This window comes from Myzus persicae, unplaced genomic scaffold, assembly GCF_001856785.1.
Source record: "Myzus persicae strain clone G006 unplaced genomic scaffold, MPER_G0061.0, whole genome shotgun sequence".
In the NCBI taxonomy this organism is placed as follows: Eukaryota; Metazoa; Arthropoda; class Insecta; order Hemiptera; family Aphididae; genus Myzus; species Myzus persicae.
The window spans coordinates 626,642-646,224 of NW_019103603.1; the positions used below are offsets into that span (position 1 = coordinate 626,642).

The window sequence follows — 19,583 nt, forward strand, 5'->3', positions numbered from 1 at the left end:
CATGCTGCCACGTAATTTACAGGTCAGGTTGGAAATCACCGGTATAATAGTTAAATAGTATGACCGCTAAAGTACTATGATAGATGATTATCTGAGGTGTACAATAATCACAACTTTGATTATTAAAATATATTATTAAAGTAATGACGATTTTTGTCAGGTATTTTTAGTAAACATTCTATTGACTCTCAAATGGATTATTCATGAACAACATAATATAGAGTACCTACATAGATGTGTACTTAATTCATACTATAAGTTGTTCACTTGTCTAATATTCTGCGTGGACATATCTATATTCTATTCTTATATTTATATGAATAAAGAATGAATTCTGCCACATATGAACAATATGATACAATTATTCCAATGACGTTCAAAAATATGTGTTATGTAATTCACACATTACCCTAGATTAATTACTGTGAATTATAATTACCTATAGGTACCTATGTTTATAATTCCCACACTGGACAATTTTATATTTTTAACATCTATGTAAGTATATATTACACAATATATAAAATACAATTATAAATAATCGATTACTATTTTACATTTAATTAAAATTACACAAGAGTACCTACTACATGCGTCATTCGATAATATAGTCAATAATTTAGAATTACTATTGTTCTATTATTAAATTAAATGTATTGTGAACCTACAGGTATAGTCGATGACATCCGATTTTTAACAATCCTTGAATAACTCATGAAAATAAAAAAAAACAACTATTGAGTTCTATTTGGTTGTCTAATTTGATGATTAAGAGATCGACTATAGTTGTAAGAACTGATCGATATTAGATATCGTGTGAATGTGTGATTATGTGTATAAACTATAAAATAAATAATAGGAACAAGTTAGCTATGTTATTATACTTCAATACGGATGTCTGTTATATTATGCAACAACTGCAGATGGGTTACTATATGGTATAAACTATACTTTATACCTACTGTACGTGTATATGCATATTGCATATATACGAAAACAGTTACCAAGAAAATGTTTATGGCCGATTTTATGCGTTCCGATTGATACGAGCCGATTAATAAAACCGGTGCCGAGAGGGGTTTTTATGCGCTTGTCCCGATGTTTTCTTTTTATTTTATTTATCGCCGTACATGTGAAACGATCAACAGATGCGTGAAAAAAAATGTGTTAAACAAAACAGAACATGTAACCATGTAAACGGTATATTATTACTGAATATATATAGGTACATGGTAGCAGAAGCACGTGGAAATGTGGTTCGATGATTCTATTATTTTCTGCTTTAACTTTACACAATTACGTGAAAACTTACACTAGAAACCACATATTAAGGAAATACGTTTTCTAAGAAAGGAACTGTATATTTCAACATTTTTGGAAAATCTGAATACTTTTTTTTTTAATTTTCAGGTAATGACGTACCGGAAATATTCGAATAATTTAATACTCACAGATACTTACGATGTATATGCACATAAAATATTAATAATAATTATAAGCGTAACTATTTTGAATAAATTATTCATTATATTGATAACATTTTAAACTTTGACCATATTTTTTTAATATTTTGCTAACGTTAATTAATAAATTATTGTTATTTGTCGTATTATCATAGTAATTTATATGCCTTTTATAAATTACATCCATTATCAAGACGTTCTATTATTTAACATGAGCAACTTTCCGAAGAATATCATTGTAATAATAATTCATTAACAAATAACAATTCCATACATTTTAAGAGTAATAATAAAAAACAAACATTAAAAAGTTTGTATAATGACGCTATAACTCATATTTCTCATATTTGATTAGTAAGTTCATGTTTGCGCATATCATATAAGACCAAATTTTGGCCGGTAACTTTATGCTTTTTGGACTATCCTGTGTGTATGCCAAGTATATTTAAAACAATCGTTAAATGTCAGAAGCGTTTAATAACGTCCGGTTTAATGGGTGTCTATACAATAATAGAAGGGCTTATTACGTGGAAAACGGTCGTTCGAGAAATGTTTATGACCGATTTTATAGGTTCCGATTAATGCAGGCCGCCGATTAATGAACTAGAGTTTTATTTTATTTTTATTTTACCCCCCTGTTTTTTATTTATCACATACGTGTGTGAGGCGGACACTATTTTTTTTCTCAACAGAAATAGACAAACAAATTGTTAATACAATACTATTCTACGTCTAAAAGGAAGGAAATAAACGCCATCCCATAAAACTATTAGTGTTTCATATATTTACATTTTTTTTATTTATTTTAATGGCTAAGCGATAAAATACTAAAACTCGGTTAGATAAATATACAATGAACAATGGTTAATGGAATAGTCATATAAGTATAATATGGACATAATAGATCAGGATGTTATCCACAAAAATTGTACCTATATCATTATATTATTATGTTTTGCATAGATAATAGAACACAGTCACATAAAACACAGAAAAGGTGAAAATACGTTTCTGTGTCCCAACTACAGATTTTTGTCTTGTCAATTAATGTGTAGTTTCTCAAGGATTTTCTCGTGGTTGTCTTTGAATATTTTTACGATTTTTGTAATACATACTCATAATATACCCATAAATAAATTTATAAATACAATATTATGATTAAACCGATGACTATGTTTTGCATAGTTATTACTTATTGCACATTATATTGTCTGGCAATGAGAATATATTCTTATAAATAAATAACATGTGTGGGTGGGTGTACTCGTAGTCCGGACACCGGCAGTAGTCACAGTCACATAGCTCGCATCAACCCGTCTGATCCCTATAGGCCTGTATCCATATTATTACCACTCAATGTTTTAAATACGTATCATTTTATCGAAACCGGTTTTTTTAAAATCGACCACGTGTGTCTCGGTTTAGAGGTTTTTATGGAAAACAAGAAATTATGTGCCTGTGCTAACCGTAGATACCATCGGCCGTATATATTTTAATATTATGCTTGTCTGGATTGCGAAAACTCTGTGGTAACCACCCCTAACGCGCAGATTACCCCTTGCCCCTTGGCGTAGGTAATAATAGGTATCAACTGTGCAATGTGTGTTCAATAAGCACAACACTTGAAGTACATTTGTAGCATTTAGTGTATTACTACGGCCTGCGGGAGTAACAAAAATGATTATTAGAATTAACTTATTCGTATGTATAGTTATTTGTATACATACTCAATATTTTGTTTGAATATTATGTTTATACATATTTTATTTTATAATAAGGTGGCTGACGTTAAAATTTCTCAAAAATTCACCGTATCGTGCCAAGTGCAAACGCAGTACTGGCAGAAAGACACAATGTCGACGTGTAATTTTAGCACTTCGAAATTCAAGCTGTATATTATTATTTATTACAGTAGACGTGAATTATCATCTCGAATGGACGTCAGTGCGTCACTCGTCAGTCCTTCGGCTGTGCGAATGCGACATTCGCGAGTTCCGCTGCAGGGTCTTTAGGTGTTTCAGTTAATCTACTGCAGTTATCTATGGTATGGACCATTCATTTGTTTGCGATTACCGATTATTAATTTATCGAATATGTGTGCCTACCTATATAGTATAGTATACCAATGTCTCTTCAACAGTTAGTGATATGCGAATTATTGCGTTATGAGGGATCGATGACACATAATAATATAATATTATGTTTTAAAACTTATCATTAATTGTTTATTGAAAAGTAGTTGTTCAGAAATTGCATTTGTAAGCTGTAATCAAATTTTGATCTCACCTATTGTGAGTATCGAGTATTAATGACGATGTATACGTAGGTAGATCTCACTCCACACGACTTCCAATCACTTTAAGTTATCAACTACATAATGGAATACCCGGCAAGTACCTCATACCTATATATATTATAAAGATATCAAAACATTCAACACTCAAATGAGTAGCCTGACTGTTACTAGGTTGTGTACAATTTCAGATAAACGTAATATACGTATCGCATTAGTTATTATATAGATACTAAAATAAATTATTTACTAATTGTGTACCACATGATACTTTTCAATTGAAACTTAATTAAGATACCACTCTAGTATATGACCCATGACACTGGAATGGCTTGATAGAACTAGTGGATGATGGAATAGTGACTATTGGATATTTGGATACCATCATAGTATAATATCGAAATTTATTTGCATACAACTTAAAGACGATAATAGCATCCACTGCATAATTTAAATAAAATATATTTTATTGCATGCTATATAATTATGTACGTATACCTAAGTTTAATATAATAGGTAGGTACTATTTGCGATAGGATATTTCATATTTAGTACCTATATTTATAAATTATTCGATATTTACGTTCGCTTGTTATTTGTTTTGCAGAGTTTAAAATTAAATCTAATTTATTTTTAAGTTTTTAACATTATATGTGGGTACTACTATTACATACGGAATATATCATAACACATTATATTATGTACCTACGTTTCGTTACAAATTACTATTGTTATGGTTTAAACGTTATAATACATGCGTTGTGAGTAATTCAATTATGGTTTAAAATTTCAGAAATAAATTTTAAACACAAAGGGTATTTTATTCGAAATTTTATGATCGCGTTTATATTATAGCCATTCATAATATTCGGAATCATTGCTGTGGGCGGCCAATTACTAAGTCGTTATTTACATTCGTCATCATAATCGATTATCAACGGTATGTATTGGGCCTGTGCAATTTAAAAAGGCGTATCAACCGCGTGTACACGTCTACATAATAAAAGAGCCGCCATATTCAACGTGAGCCCACGTGATACCATCCTCCTATGTGAATAAAATTATTGTTTCTTCTTATTTTTTTTTTCTTAATACAACATTACTCGTTATGCAAGCTAAAAAAGTCACACGAATTCAATGTTTCACCCCAAATTATTATTTGCACACATTCTATAGACAATATATTTTCAGACACGCAACTTTTTTAGTATAAGTCAAACATGCATTTATGTTGACGATTATGAATTATTTAATAACATATAGATTATAGGTGACTCAATTATATACTGGATTATTTTATGTTTGTATGTTATTTACAAGTTTTTTAATATAATTTTCAGTTTAAAATCAAAAATGTTACTATCTTGAAAACGGACTATGCTTATATTGTTTATAATAGTATAGATATATGGGTATGTACAATTTCCTTGGTTCAATAAAATACCTGTGGTATGTATTGTACCTGTGTAACTTGTACTTAAGACTGGCATATACATTCAATAAGACGATGCTTGTCCTCTTGTATACATAATGATGAAATATTTTAAAATTGTGTTCTTTCATTTTCAATTACAAATGTATTTCATGATAGCAGCAAAAAATAAATTTGGTATTTTTCCATAAAAAATTATACTCATTAAAATGATATAATATGTTCATAGTAAATTAGTCATTTGTGTTTTCATTTTATCAATTAAATCAAACAGAGCAATCGATTTTTAGCTTTATATACCAATAACTATAGAATATTATAGAATGTTGTGGGCATATACTTGTGTTATTGTCTATAATATTGATGAGTTATAATGAAACTAAAGGTAATATATAAATATATAATATAACTATATAAGCGTGTATATATATTGAAAAGATGTAGGTATACTGTTGTAGTCTCGTTGAGACCATATATAATAGCTGCAGATGTTATCGGTCTATCAAACTAACCGCTGCGGCGCTGCAACCGTATAGTATTCAGTTCATAGCTAACACCTTGACGGACTATACCATATTATAATGTATTATATACATGCTCACGCCATGTCTATACCCGAGTGTGTTTACATCACCCTATATTTATGTATATATATATACCTATAAGTAATGGTTGGTCCGGTCGTATATAATGCCATATTGCGCATATAATAATGTATTAATGTATATATAGGCTATAAATTTGCACGGCAATTTGCTCGGGATAACGAAGTGCCACGGGCTAAGTTACGGTGTGTCAAAGCCTATATTATAAAACTGCAGTAACACGCATGCATCGAAGGCACTACCACGGATGGCTTTATTATAATATGCAGAATCCTCAAGCGTATAAGTATATAGGTACAACATATTGTACTTATATGTTTTAATACGTGAATTCAAGAATGCGAATGAGCTGAAAACAATAATACTAAAATGCGTATACACCAAACTATCTACATGTAACACTGTTGTAATGATATGTATGGTGACGTTTCCATTACTATAATTATATAAAAAAAAAATCAAATCAAATAATACTAACTTTTTATGACGATCACAATAGGATCAAGTACATACATATTATTACATTGTATTCCGCCGCCTCTACCACTCTCCTGCCCCCCTAAAGGTCCGAGGGCAATTAGTAATGTATTTTTTGCCAACACTCGTGGACGCTCTTCGTGTGTATTGTACTAGTACTGCGCATTATATTATTATAATATACCACTAGGTTTAAGCCACTAATAATAATGTAGACGCGGATATAGACCTATATATATTTACATACATTTTATTATTACTATGTACAATTGCAATGATGTGAACGCTCTACTGCCTACTGCCTATCTATGTTTAATTCACAGCGTGATCACGTGGTAAATTTCGATTTCAAACCATGCACATAATTTTCTCGTGACAGTAGGTAGGTAAAATGGAACACTGGTGGTCAGTCGTATCGGAGGTTTATTATTTTTGAATTTGAACATCACATAAAACGTACAAAAAAATATTGTTCAGAAGCAAAAATTTGTATTTCTATAGCTAGAACGCGTTTTCCTGCAACAATTAATAATATATTATCATATTGTAGTTACACAGAATTAATGATTTTTGACATTTCAACAGACAGAATGCTGAACCAGTGGGTTAACTTAATTGTATATATGTATATTATTATGTTTATGTTATAATATGAATAGTTAAATTAATGTAAGATAGCGATGTATTATAATAATATTACGTATGGGTGTGCTATAAAATCGATTAGATTTATACAAAGTGATTCTGTGATCAGAAAAGTCGTATAATATTAAAATAGCAAATACATTTTAATATATTTTAATCCTTTACAAGTTTACAACTTTAAAACGGCGGTACCCACTATTTTTATTTTTTTAATCGACTGTGACCATGATCATTACATTAACTACTCTTATTTCATAATATAGATTCCTATAATAGGTATTTTAGTATAATAATTAAGCATAGAAAGTAGGTATTACAAAAATAAATAAGTTTATTAAATAATGTATTTGTTAATAATTTGAAATGTTGATTTTTTATGAAAGTTGTATAAAATTTAATTAAAAGCAAATCTAAATATCTATTAGAATAAAGCCGATAGGAATAATAATTTAGCCGGTATTAAATTATTTATGATATAAATTATAAATAAACCGATTTTTAACGGTCATAAATCACATTTGAAGGTCTTTTTAAGAACAAAACAAGCATGAAAACAGCTCAACCAGGCGATTCGTGTTGCGTTATTCAGAGTATGGTGTATTGGTGTAGACTGGTATAGTGCAGTATATTGTAGTATACCTTTATTAGTTTTTATATTAATCGAATCATTCAATACATAGAAACTGATACATTGTCACAGTTTATATTTTTATAAAACATATGTATTTTACATATCATACTAATATTATGCTAATATTTAAAATACTAAAACAGTGAACGTAATCCTATCTGATATAAATCGAAATTTGACTAACTATAGTAGTGTTAATGTGTTATAGATACACAATTATATTATTATCAACTCTTTATTTTTGAGTTTTTGACAATGAATTAAAATTACAGTCTACAGTAGTACAAAACATAACGACCTGTGTATTAATATCATGCTGAGTAATATTATATTACAAGCTTGATTTAATATTTCATTAAGCACGTAATATTATATTACGAAATATCATAAAATAACAATTTATTGGCCTGTATTTTGTAATAAGTATATTGTGCATTTGTGCATCAATATTTTTGTGTTTTCAACACCTACCGTTTCTCTTTTACATAATTAGTTATTAGTTATTACTTATTAATGACATTCAAAATAATTTTGCGTGGTGAGATTTAATTTAAAAAGTATTATCATACGTATATAATTAATCTGAGATCATAAAATACGTCTCTGGTCTTGATTAAATATAATATGACGCCCACTATGCCGATATTTTGAATTTAACTACCCACATTTATATAAATGATACCTTTTGATCATAACAAATACATCAAAACAATAGTTTCATCGAGGTAATATATTTGATGAAGGTGTAATATGGAAATTTTCCATCGTAAATATATTTCCAGCTAGTAGAAATAAAAGACCCAAAGAGAACCTAATAAAATATGTAAAATAAACTTATTGAATAACCAACAAGTGTAATGGATGTCCAAACATTTAAATAATACATATATATAATATATATATATTATATATATTATATTAATATATATATTTAACAAGCAGAACTTTATTATTTTTTTCATTTATTACTTTAACATAGATTAATAAATGTACCCATTATAAATTTATGATAACTAAATAAAATAGAAAAAAATCAACAAACTATTGAGAATACTCTAGTTAAAACTTAAATAGAAATCGAAACGTTTAGAGAATAAACTATTATCGATGGAATAGTAATTAAAAACCAGTTATCAATAGCCTATATTTCAGAAGTCATATAAATTAATATAAGTAAGAAATTGTAAATAAGTTATGAGTTTATGACATTATATTCAAAATATTACAACGCCTTAAAATTATACATATTTTATAATACGATAAGTACAGAAAAGTTAAATTGTAAAATGTATAGTTCTCCAAACAAGGGACTTTGTAATATGTATTGATAGTATTAATAACAAAAATTAACTAAATACTGTAATATGATAGTGCTTATAATGTAAGTAGTAATTATAAATACGTTTAAGGAAATATAAACAATACGATTTAAAATAATATTCCAGAAATAATTCTTACTACAAAACAATGGATTGTAATAAACTACAACATTTAAAATTTGTTTAATGTCCTAATCGATAATTTCATAATATCATTGACAATTTTATAATATATTAATTTAAGAATAGTCTATAATATTATTGTAAAATCGTATTTCAATAATACCCAACTAATTTTTTTCTTAACAACATACTTTTAATTTTTCTTATAGACGCTTATTTCGTCACTTTGTTAGAATTTGATTAACGATCATCGACCTACGATGTTTACTTGTGTACCCGATATTCAGTGGAATAGTAATAACAGTCGAAATTGATGGGCATCTGTATCGGAATGCGAAAATTTTCGTGGAGAAGGACTGAGAAAAAAAAGAGGGGAAAAAACACAAAATAACACACGTCATTCGGATGTTCACTAATCTTGTTTTCCGTTTAGGTCGTAGATAGCAGGGCGCGTAAGGGTTGGCTTCAAGGGGTGGTGGAAAAGCGCGCGAAGGGTGACGTTAGTAGTCGTGCGATGATATTAATGATGTAGTTGGAATTTATTTAACAACCGGCGGTGACCGAAAATAAAAACTGTTTTAAACTGTAGCGAACGGGAATCTATCACTGTAATTAATGAACTTATAATGACAGCACACCTATATCATTAGTGTGCGCGCTTTAAACGAATCATCTGCAGCTATGATGGTATAACTGAAGACCGAGCGTCTTCGACGAGGACGGAAGTAAAAAGCAAACACACGAAAAACCCTCAAAACTTCCGTGTATCTTCTGTATTTTGTAATACAATGTCTAATCATATACTAGCTGTTTCTTGTTGTGTTACAAACTTTGAGAATGTGCCGTCCCATATGTGAGTGAGTGGAATCGAAAACCTGTTATGCATTTTGTGAATACGGGGTTTTTAATGGCGATTTCCGCTATAGATGGATTTATTTTTGCCGTTTAAGACTGAATGAGATAAATACAAAAGTACGAAAAGTACTCTTAAAAATCCCAATATACCTACTCAAAATATGTATTTTATTCTATCGCTTATTCACACTATAATTCTCGAAAATCACACTATACAATCAACAATCCTGAACATAAAAATTATTAGGGGTTTCTATGTACGACTTGTTTAACTACTTACATCGAATTTCTGTGTAAATACTAGATATACCCACATATGTGACTAACGAGTAACGAGTAACTGGTAATAGATATTTTACTCATCTATTGAGCCCCAAAATATTTTCCAATACTCAGTATAGATGCATAATTCGTGACTGTTCAGTGTGGTGATACTGCAGTTGTTTCGTTTAAGCAGAGTCTCCTTTGAAAAATAATATTATCGTTATAGTTGTACAGACACCCTTGACATTTATATATATGTAATAGGTATATATAGACTTTCGCGATTTCTTCTAGCACGTTCTCATCATTAATAAAATAACGTCCAACGACCGTGCATAATACCTGTCACACATATCACTATCACTACCCGGAGGAATGAAGAAATAATAAGAGTCACGTGTCTTTACATCAAACAATAACGTTCACCGTATTTCCGGTCGACCACATTGGTAGTAACTAATGAATTTATTGCTTCTACAAATGTATTTATTTAAATGCATGTTAAATCACTTGACACCGTTGTCTTATGCGTCGAGGAGATTTTCTTTTTACGATCAAATTTGTTAAATAATAATTAAAGTGTGTTTGAAATAATATCTACCTACTACAGTACCTACCTAACATAACCATAATATTATGTTTTCATATCAAACAGCCATCAGGTTGTAGTTATAAATCTACATAATATTTTATAAGAATCCTATTCTCAGTCAATTGTTAAAACGTATAAAAGCACAACAAAAAAATATTTAGTTAGATAATATTATATTGGTACTGAGTAAAGAATACAACACAACACTTTTGGTTTAATTTTCTCATGGAAATAAAATATCAGTTAAGTTATTATACTGAGTGATTTTTTTTATTTCTACCAGTAAAATATATTTTCTAATAAGTCAATTAACAATTATATTGTTTTGTGTTTGTAATGACGTTAAGAAATCAAATTACATATATATTTGCATGATGATTTTTGGTTTTAGGTAATTAAATAATTTTCGTTAAAACTTCCGGGGTAATTCTGATTGCAGCGGTATTTTAAATGTGACATTAAAAATTTATAATTAATAAGTAGTAATTAAAACTTAAAACTACTATACAGTATTTTTTTTGTTATTATGTAAGTACCTATTTAAAATGTGACATTATACAACCTATTATATTGTTATATTATACTAAACAATTCATGCCTGGATTCATATCAATTAGGTAACTTCTATTTATTATATGTTTCTATTCGTATTATTTCAACAATTTAATTACCGGATTTTGTTTTACTCGTGAATTGATTGTGTTCTATATTGTTAATTAATCTGTTAAGTAACATTTAAAAACTAAGTCACTTCATATTATATTTACTCGACACTGCAGTGCTAGTGTATGTAAAGATCGGTGTAAGGCCAAATAACGTGTGGCTGAGCGCCAACTGGACTAATGTAGTTTTAATGAAGCACGTGCTTGGTTTTTTTTCTTGTCTCTGTTGAGGGACAAAAAGTGTTTTTTTTATTATTAATTTACTTAGACATAATTATTTGAATATTTTATTTTCCCAAGACACCTCTGAGTTCTGATGGATGCAATAGATTTTCAAAAATTATAATATGATTTATATGATTATGCCTATGTCATTAAATTAACATAGTTGTAATTATATTTTAGTATTAAATTGCATGTCAAATGATTCCAAGCTAATGACAAACTTTATTTGTCATTATAATATTCATTATAATACATTTTTCTAGCTGTATATTTTTCTTGTGTTTATAAACCAAGTAAAAATATCAAGTACTTAGATTCGTAGAAGACCTAAATGTTAAATTTGTATTGTATTTCTTAATTTTCAATTTCAACATTATACTTAGAGGTATAACGTATTATAAATTATTACTGTAATAACTATTAGCTATAATCATTTGTAGCAAACAAATGAGGCTTCTAACTAATTAATGAAATACCCTAATATGTTCTACGTTTAGAGGTGAAAAAATTATTACTAGTTAGTAGTTTCCCATATAATGCCATAATGAATAAAATAATATTAGTTTTGTCTACTATCTATATTATTTGTTTATAAAACATGTATTTATTATATTATACTCACTGTTATTTAGTTAAGTACCGGCTTGCCAATTGACTGTATGAAAATGGCAATGGATGCCACAGATAGCGCAAGACTTGGATTAAACTTGAATTTGAGCGTGCAGCCTCAATCATATCATTGGATTCAATCACCTAAAGGTACTGATGATGAGGATGAGGATGACCGTAGAAGAGAGGATGACGATTGTTCACCGGAAGAAGAACCGGATATCCTGGAAATGCAGGTATAATTTCATTAATTAATTTCCTATTGTAAATAGCTTATTTAACAACAACTATATTTAGGAACTTAACTTTCTAAGAAGTTAAAAAACAAAGTTGTTTTTAAGTTATAAAGTACTAAACTTTTTGTTTGTCTGTATCATTGTACCTCATGTTGATTTACATGTTTTGATTTCAGAGAGAAGAACGTGAAACTCTTAATCAGTTGGCTCGTCGTTTGGCAAATGGGCCACACGGACTGATGGGAGGTCATACCGCGTCTATGATACAACATTTGGTTTATCGCCATCCTAATGGGATGCCTTTATCCGATCAGATCGTCATGCCAATTCCCTCTAGACGACCGGCCAATATAGAATCACCACCAGGATCTAGTCGTTCAGGTGACACACCTCTTGGTCATGAATATACACCCGAAAACGAGTCATCTCTGTTGGCCAGAAAGGGTGAGGCACAATCGTGGACTTTTGAAGAACAGTTTAGACAGGTATGTTTATTTTTCTGTCTGTCATCAACATTTAAAGGAGTAAAAATTCTTCGAGTTTTGAAATCACTATCTTTTATGATAGGAAAGTGAATTTATTTGGTGCATCCGGGAGGTCAAAATTTAAAATTCTCAATAGTTTTTAGTAAGGAAATTCAAAAACTAATAACCGTAGAAACTAATAAAATAAGAGCATATTCATTATATGATAACATTTTCAAATTATTTCGACTATTTTTGAGATATTTACAGTCTTGATAAATTAAAAAAATTTTACATCGGTATTCATTATTTATCCATCTTTTTTTTTACTTTATGGTAAATATTAATTTTAATCAAAAAACTGTATGCTTATCGGACTATTTTATTTTTAATGTCTGTGTTGGATTTTTATCGTTTTAAATTTAACATAATTCTTTTAAGCAATACACCTATTTTATCTGCCTGTGTTAAATAAACTTTAAAATAGCAAAACTATTTAAGTCACCATTTTTTTTATCACAATAATGATTTTGATAACAAGATTGATTTCAATCTTTACTAAGCACGAGTATGGGTGCCTGACGCATAATAAAAGCAGTCATGAAGCAAACAATGTTTTCTTTGGATTAAAAAAAAAATATGCAAATTAAAATCAACTCTTGATGATTTCACATGGACTATATTGATAAAATTTTACTTTCGTGGGGGAGGATAAATTTCTTTTTTTTAAGTGTACTTAATACAATTCTCGTCAAACACACGCCACATTGTCGCCGGTTGATGCGCGAGTGTCCTTTCTCATGGAGGTCGACGACACTCGGTCATACACAAAAGACCACAATCAGTATATTATGTATGTGTGTATGGGATACGTATAATGAAACAAATAGTCGAAAAAGACGATGAGAGAAAAAAAGGGAAATGAATGAATGACAAATATATACGCACACCTGTTGAATTGGTCACAAGAGACAGCAAAATTAATAAGAGCGGCGACGGCGGTCGGTGGACAATACCACTACCGGGTGAGAATATTTTATGCCGTGAGAGACGGATTTCGATCGCATGTCAACCGATTTGTCATCTTCACGACGACGCGATGACTGTAGGTTATAGGTATATATTATTATTAAAAGTGCCGCGCACCTGCCGCCGTATTATCAAGTCACGTCGTCGCCGGCCGGTCCACGCGAGACCGTCGCGAGTTCTCATCGCGCGACATATGTGATGGTCTATAATACCGTCGCGGTCGGCGTCCAACCCAAGATGACCTAACACCGTGACGATCGTACATATATCCAAATCTATATGGATGTGTGAGGGGCTCTCTGGCATTGAAAAAATAAGAATTACGTCAAAGAGGCGATGAAAATATTATATGCAATTATAAGACACACATTAATTAAGTAGATGTGTTGAATATAATAATTATACTAACAACTGCTAGTGATTACTGATTTTATTATGTAGGTATACTGCTAAGTGTATATGTGAATCGACGAAACGATACAGCCTGAACTCTCCCTCGCAGACCGTGTAATATATTAGAGGGTGACTAGGAAAGAAAATAATTGTTTTGTTTTTTATACAGATATGTGGCTATATAATATATAATATATATTATATAGGTAGCCCATATTCTGACGGATTCAACTTTTTTACATATCGCTCATGATAGTAGTGATTAGTGAGAGTATATTTTATAGCTACATAATTACATAATGCATATATATATATATATGCAGTGTGCACACAAAAAAATAAAAACCTGACGGCTATTATTTAGGCCCAAACGTTTAATCATTGAGTTTTATTCTTTAAAAACTGAAATTTATTAATTCTAAACGTAAAATTATTATAGAGAGGTAGGTACTGCGATTAAGCAATTATTACAATATATATAATGATCAATATTGTTTATTTATATAAATTATTATGTACTTTGAAATATTTATAACACTAGCAATATATATCATTCATATAATAATGGATAGTTACTTATTCAATGTTTAATATGCAGTTAAATATCTTCTACGATTTACATTTGGTTTTATAAAAATATTTATCGTTGTTGATAGGTAATTATAAATAAATAAAAATTATATAAAATATACCTAATATGTATTTAATAAATAGCTTCACTCATGTGCGTGTCTCGGGACTGTAAACTTGTTTGACCTTTAAATATCTAATATTTTCTTATTAAAAATAAGATTGATCAGATTTAATTTTTTTAAACTCAATCGTGACTCATATCTGGCATTATTAATCAATCAAAAATTAAATAATTGGGATGGGCATACTTATAATATCCGGATATACGTGTATACCCGCTTGTTAAATGATTTCGGTTACCAGAAAATAATGTATACTACCATATAGTAGAGTAATGTATTCTATTAGGAATCCTTTTAGCCAATAAGGATTACTCGGTCTTTTGTTCTGAATAAATGTTATTTTCTGTATTGACTGATCGACTACGCTACGCCCACCCGAGTTAAGTCGTATAAAATATTGTTCCGGATTGATCAGGAATAAAGAAGAAAGGAGATATATGTATATAAAACAAAACACAGATATAAGATATAACGCGAGAGAAAAATAGTAAAAAAATTACACGCCCTACCTGATGTTAATTACGGTTTAGATGTGCTGATTGATAGGCCATCCGTACATGGGAATCTCTCGTCATTATTATAATATATATATATATATTTCATTCCTCATTTTTTCACCTCCCTCTTTTTTACTCTTGGTATTTTTCCCTCTTTGCAGCCTGTCTCAAAAACCGATCACATTTATTTGCTTTTCCCAATTATTATAGACAATGAATAATCGAGTCCGATTAACTGGCCACAAACGGTTTTTTGATTCGGCTGGCCGAATAAATGGCAGACAATCGCTCAAGGGGTAATGCCGTTCGACACCTTCATATACTTCGTCATCCATCCATCGTACAGTAGGCAACTTCTGCGTTCGGTAATTGCATCGATGATGATGATAATAATAATAGTGTCTAATGTTTTATATTTTTGAAAATCGTGACTGTCATTTTTCGGCTGTTTAGGGACATAATATACAACTTTTAACAGTCGTATCCGAAATCGAAACAAGGTGTTCATTTTCCGTGTGATTTTTCTGTGCAAAGTTAGTAGTCATCGTTAAATAGTTTTAAAAATTTAAACGATTTCTGTACTTTATATGTAGGTGTGATATTGTAGTAAAATAAAAAAAACATGCCATTGAATGCAATTATAGATAATATGCTTTGTTTTGAAATTATTTATGTTTGTAAATCTTAAAATCTTAGTTCAAAAATATTTTATACTGAAATAAATGTCGATGTTACCATCAAAAAATAAAATTATACGAGTTTGGACGACTTAAGATTTGTAGTGAATGTATTTTAAATGTATGAACTTTGATATTAAATAATTTGTATCAATGTTGAATTTTTTATCTAATAATGAAATTTAAATATAAAACTAAAAATACTAATTTAAACTTTCATTATATATTTTTAAATTTTATGATGTTGTTAAATTAAGATTGTTTCAAATAGCTTTTTTAGTTTAAAAACTTAATTCTTACATTTTCCACTAACTGAACACCAAAATGGTCAATAAATGAAATTACTGTGTTGTAAGTTTTCTTTAAAATAATGATTAAGGTAGTTATAGAGTAAAAATATTATAAAACATTGGCATCATTCAAGGTATAAATATATTTGTACAGTTTTAATAATTTAGATAGACAAGTATTTCTTAGTCACGTATCAATTTAGCATGTTACATAATTGATCAACATACTTGATCGCCCCCGGGAATTTGTTGCACTATAGGTCGTATACCTCGAATAAATTCCTTCTTTATTTATTCCGGTAGCAGCCAGCTTATACGCACGCAAAATCTTCGTAACTGGTAATGATTATTACATTTGTTTGCCTTATGTTATTATATACCAGATGAACATCCAACATGCAAAAATATAATTGAAGTAATAATTTTATTTCGCTTGAAATTAAAAATAAATATTTTAAAAATTATCTCATATACTTAAAAACAAATCATTACCACAGACATCGATTATTTTTATGAAAATAATATTATCACATTTATACTGTTAAAAGTTTTACATAACCACACTTCACAGTATAAAAATATCATGCATAAATTCTATAATTTTGGGTTGATATTTAAATAACCGATATAGGTTGGTACGAGTATATCAGTTAGATAGCATACCATGAAAATTAACGTTTGGGATAAAGATCAATAGATGCTTAACTTTATAAGATATTGAGTAACATTATCCTATTTATTTGTCGGATAACAAATAATAAGAGAGCAGTAAGATTTCATTAAAATTGAGATCGTAGACGTGATGTGTTAAAAATTAATAACAATAAATCAATTTTATATAATTTTATATGAATTAAGTTTAGTTAATATTGTTTAAAACAGAGGTTATACGGACATTTAAATGTTTTTTTTAATGTCGTTTTAAAAGAAAATATAGATATTATTTGAAAATTTATATTCGCATATTATATAAATTGGATGTTATATTTGAAAAACTAAATTTGACATACCACAAAACTACTTGAAATAGATTTATTTGTACTTAGAAAGGGAGGGAAACGAGTCGAATTGCTTTCTACAGTGTTCAATAACACAGACGTTTTTGTCGATAATATGATCCGGCTTTAGACAAGGATTATATACCACACACTCTCGTGTCGTTTCCAATTATCAGCCGTTTGTCAAATGCGTGTCGTTTCGAACCGCCGACTATAGGCTAGAATTGAAGAGGGTAAATAAATTCATGGGGTGACTAATAGCTGGGGGAGAAAATTATTTCATTAATTGTTTCACAACTTAATCGACTTAATCGCGTGTTTGATTCCCATATAAACGAATCGTAAATACGAGTTTTGTTTAGACTACTTCATAAAGGCGGCGAGGGTATAAAATATGTACACTGTTCTATGCTATTATCGTTTTCTGCTTCTCGGACGTTGTGCAGTCCCTCTCCAATAATAATTGTATTACTAACGGTCAATTAAGCAATTAATTCGATTTCATGATGATTTTTACTTAATATGTTTACCTTCACATCTAATATAATAATATTATATATTACTATTTTGTATATAAATATGTATATGCACTTTTATCTATATGATTAATTAAATCGAGAAATATTTATAATATTAAAAAAAAAAGTTATTGTAGTGAAATAAGACTTCTCAGAAGTTATATAAATTACATTTTACTCGACAGTCGGTGAACTATTTTGAGTGATGACTGTTATTAATTCTTAAATTTTGATTTAAGTTTATTTTCATCACAATCGTTGTTTAAAAATGTCTTTAATCATTATACAATGATAAAGATAAGATTATTATTTATGTACCTACTTAATTTTTATTTTTCTGGATGTACCCATAAATATTTTATTTGTTAAGTATTTTAAATTCTAATGAACGAGAAAATTCCCATTACATAATTATATAATTAAGTTCAGCTAGTCGTTTTGTTTCTATATAATTTAAAATACTTTCTTTTGTATAATGTGTATTTTTTTACAAACCGTCTTTGTTCAGTTATAAAAGATTTAAAGATCCTATTCCTATTCAAAATTCAAATACCTAGTAAACTGACCGAAATCAATCTCATGTATACGGCTGCAGTTATTACACGTGTTTACATGTTTTTAATTATGTTCTCCTATTAATTTAGTTCTATTCATTCTGGTTCATAATTTATGCAAACACATTTTGACCAATTCTAAAAGAACGACGGTTTCTTTTTATAACTCCCCAACACTGAACAATGAATATTAATTCAAAATACATTGGTGTAATAGACCCTAAAATATTGTATATGTGTACACATATATTATAAACTAAATACTAAGTTTAAAATCTTAATATGACAAACTTAATAAACTGAAAGAACATAGCACAATAACCTTGATTTATTTTTTTAAAACACTTAGACGCCAAATAAAAATAACAGTTCTTTTTAAACATTTTATTTTATAAAATAGGAAGATAATAATAATAATAGACATTACGTTGTTAGTCTTTCCAAAAATATAATGCGGAGTCTATACAAAATGAACATGGTATTTGAATTTGATAAAATACATATAGGTATGTCATATGTGTATATTATTTACTCAAATTACTGATAAAAACTCTGCTTAAGTTCCCACATTAATCCATCGAAAGAATTCCAAGAAAAAGATAAACGCTTCACGAATGTATCGTGTGTTGCTTCAAAATATCTTTAGGGAGTGAAATTAGGAGAGTAGTATATTATGGAGTGATGAATTATTTATTAATATTTAAATAGAATACTATACGCGAAACTGATATTAATAGTACATGATAGATGCTCTGTAAAATATTTTTATTGAATACAGCTTCAAGGAGCAACTATCGTAAACTGTAAAGTATATATCATACATTATATTTTGAAGAAGACATAGCTGTTATAATGTAAAACATTAAATGGTAAAATATTATTAAAATATGTTAGGTGAGTACACATATTAAATCGCCACTGTCCAATTTGTCTCAAGTTGAATGTGTTACACTTTAAGTAATTATGCGCGATACTATAGGGGGGATTGTTTTGGCACATAATTTGTGTTAACTACACTGTTGTAAATGTATAAATTC

At 29.1% G+C, this 19,583-nt stretch overlaps 1 protein-coding gene across 1 annotated transcript in view; it reads left to right on the top strand.

The window, feature by feature from the left end:
- Window positions 1–19,583, top strand: part of LOC111034876 — a 68,555-nt gene that overhangs the window by 10,669 nt on the left and 38,303 nt on the right. Inside the window, exons 2-3 of the mRNA XM_022316282.1 lie at window positions 12,219–12,431; window positions 12,608–12,916. Of these exons, the coding sequence (XP_022171974.1) occupies window positions 12,246–12,431; window positions 12,608–12,916 (495 nt within the window). The 5' untranslated portion in view covers window positions 12,219–12,245. The remainder of the gene's footprint in view (window positions 1–12,218; window positions 12,432–12,607; window positions 12,917–19,583) is intronic.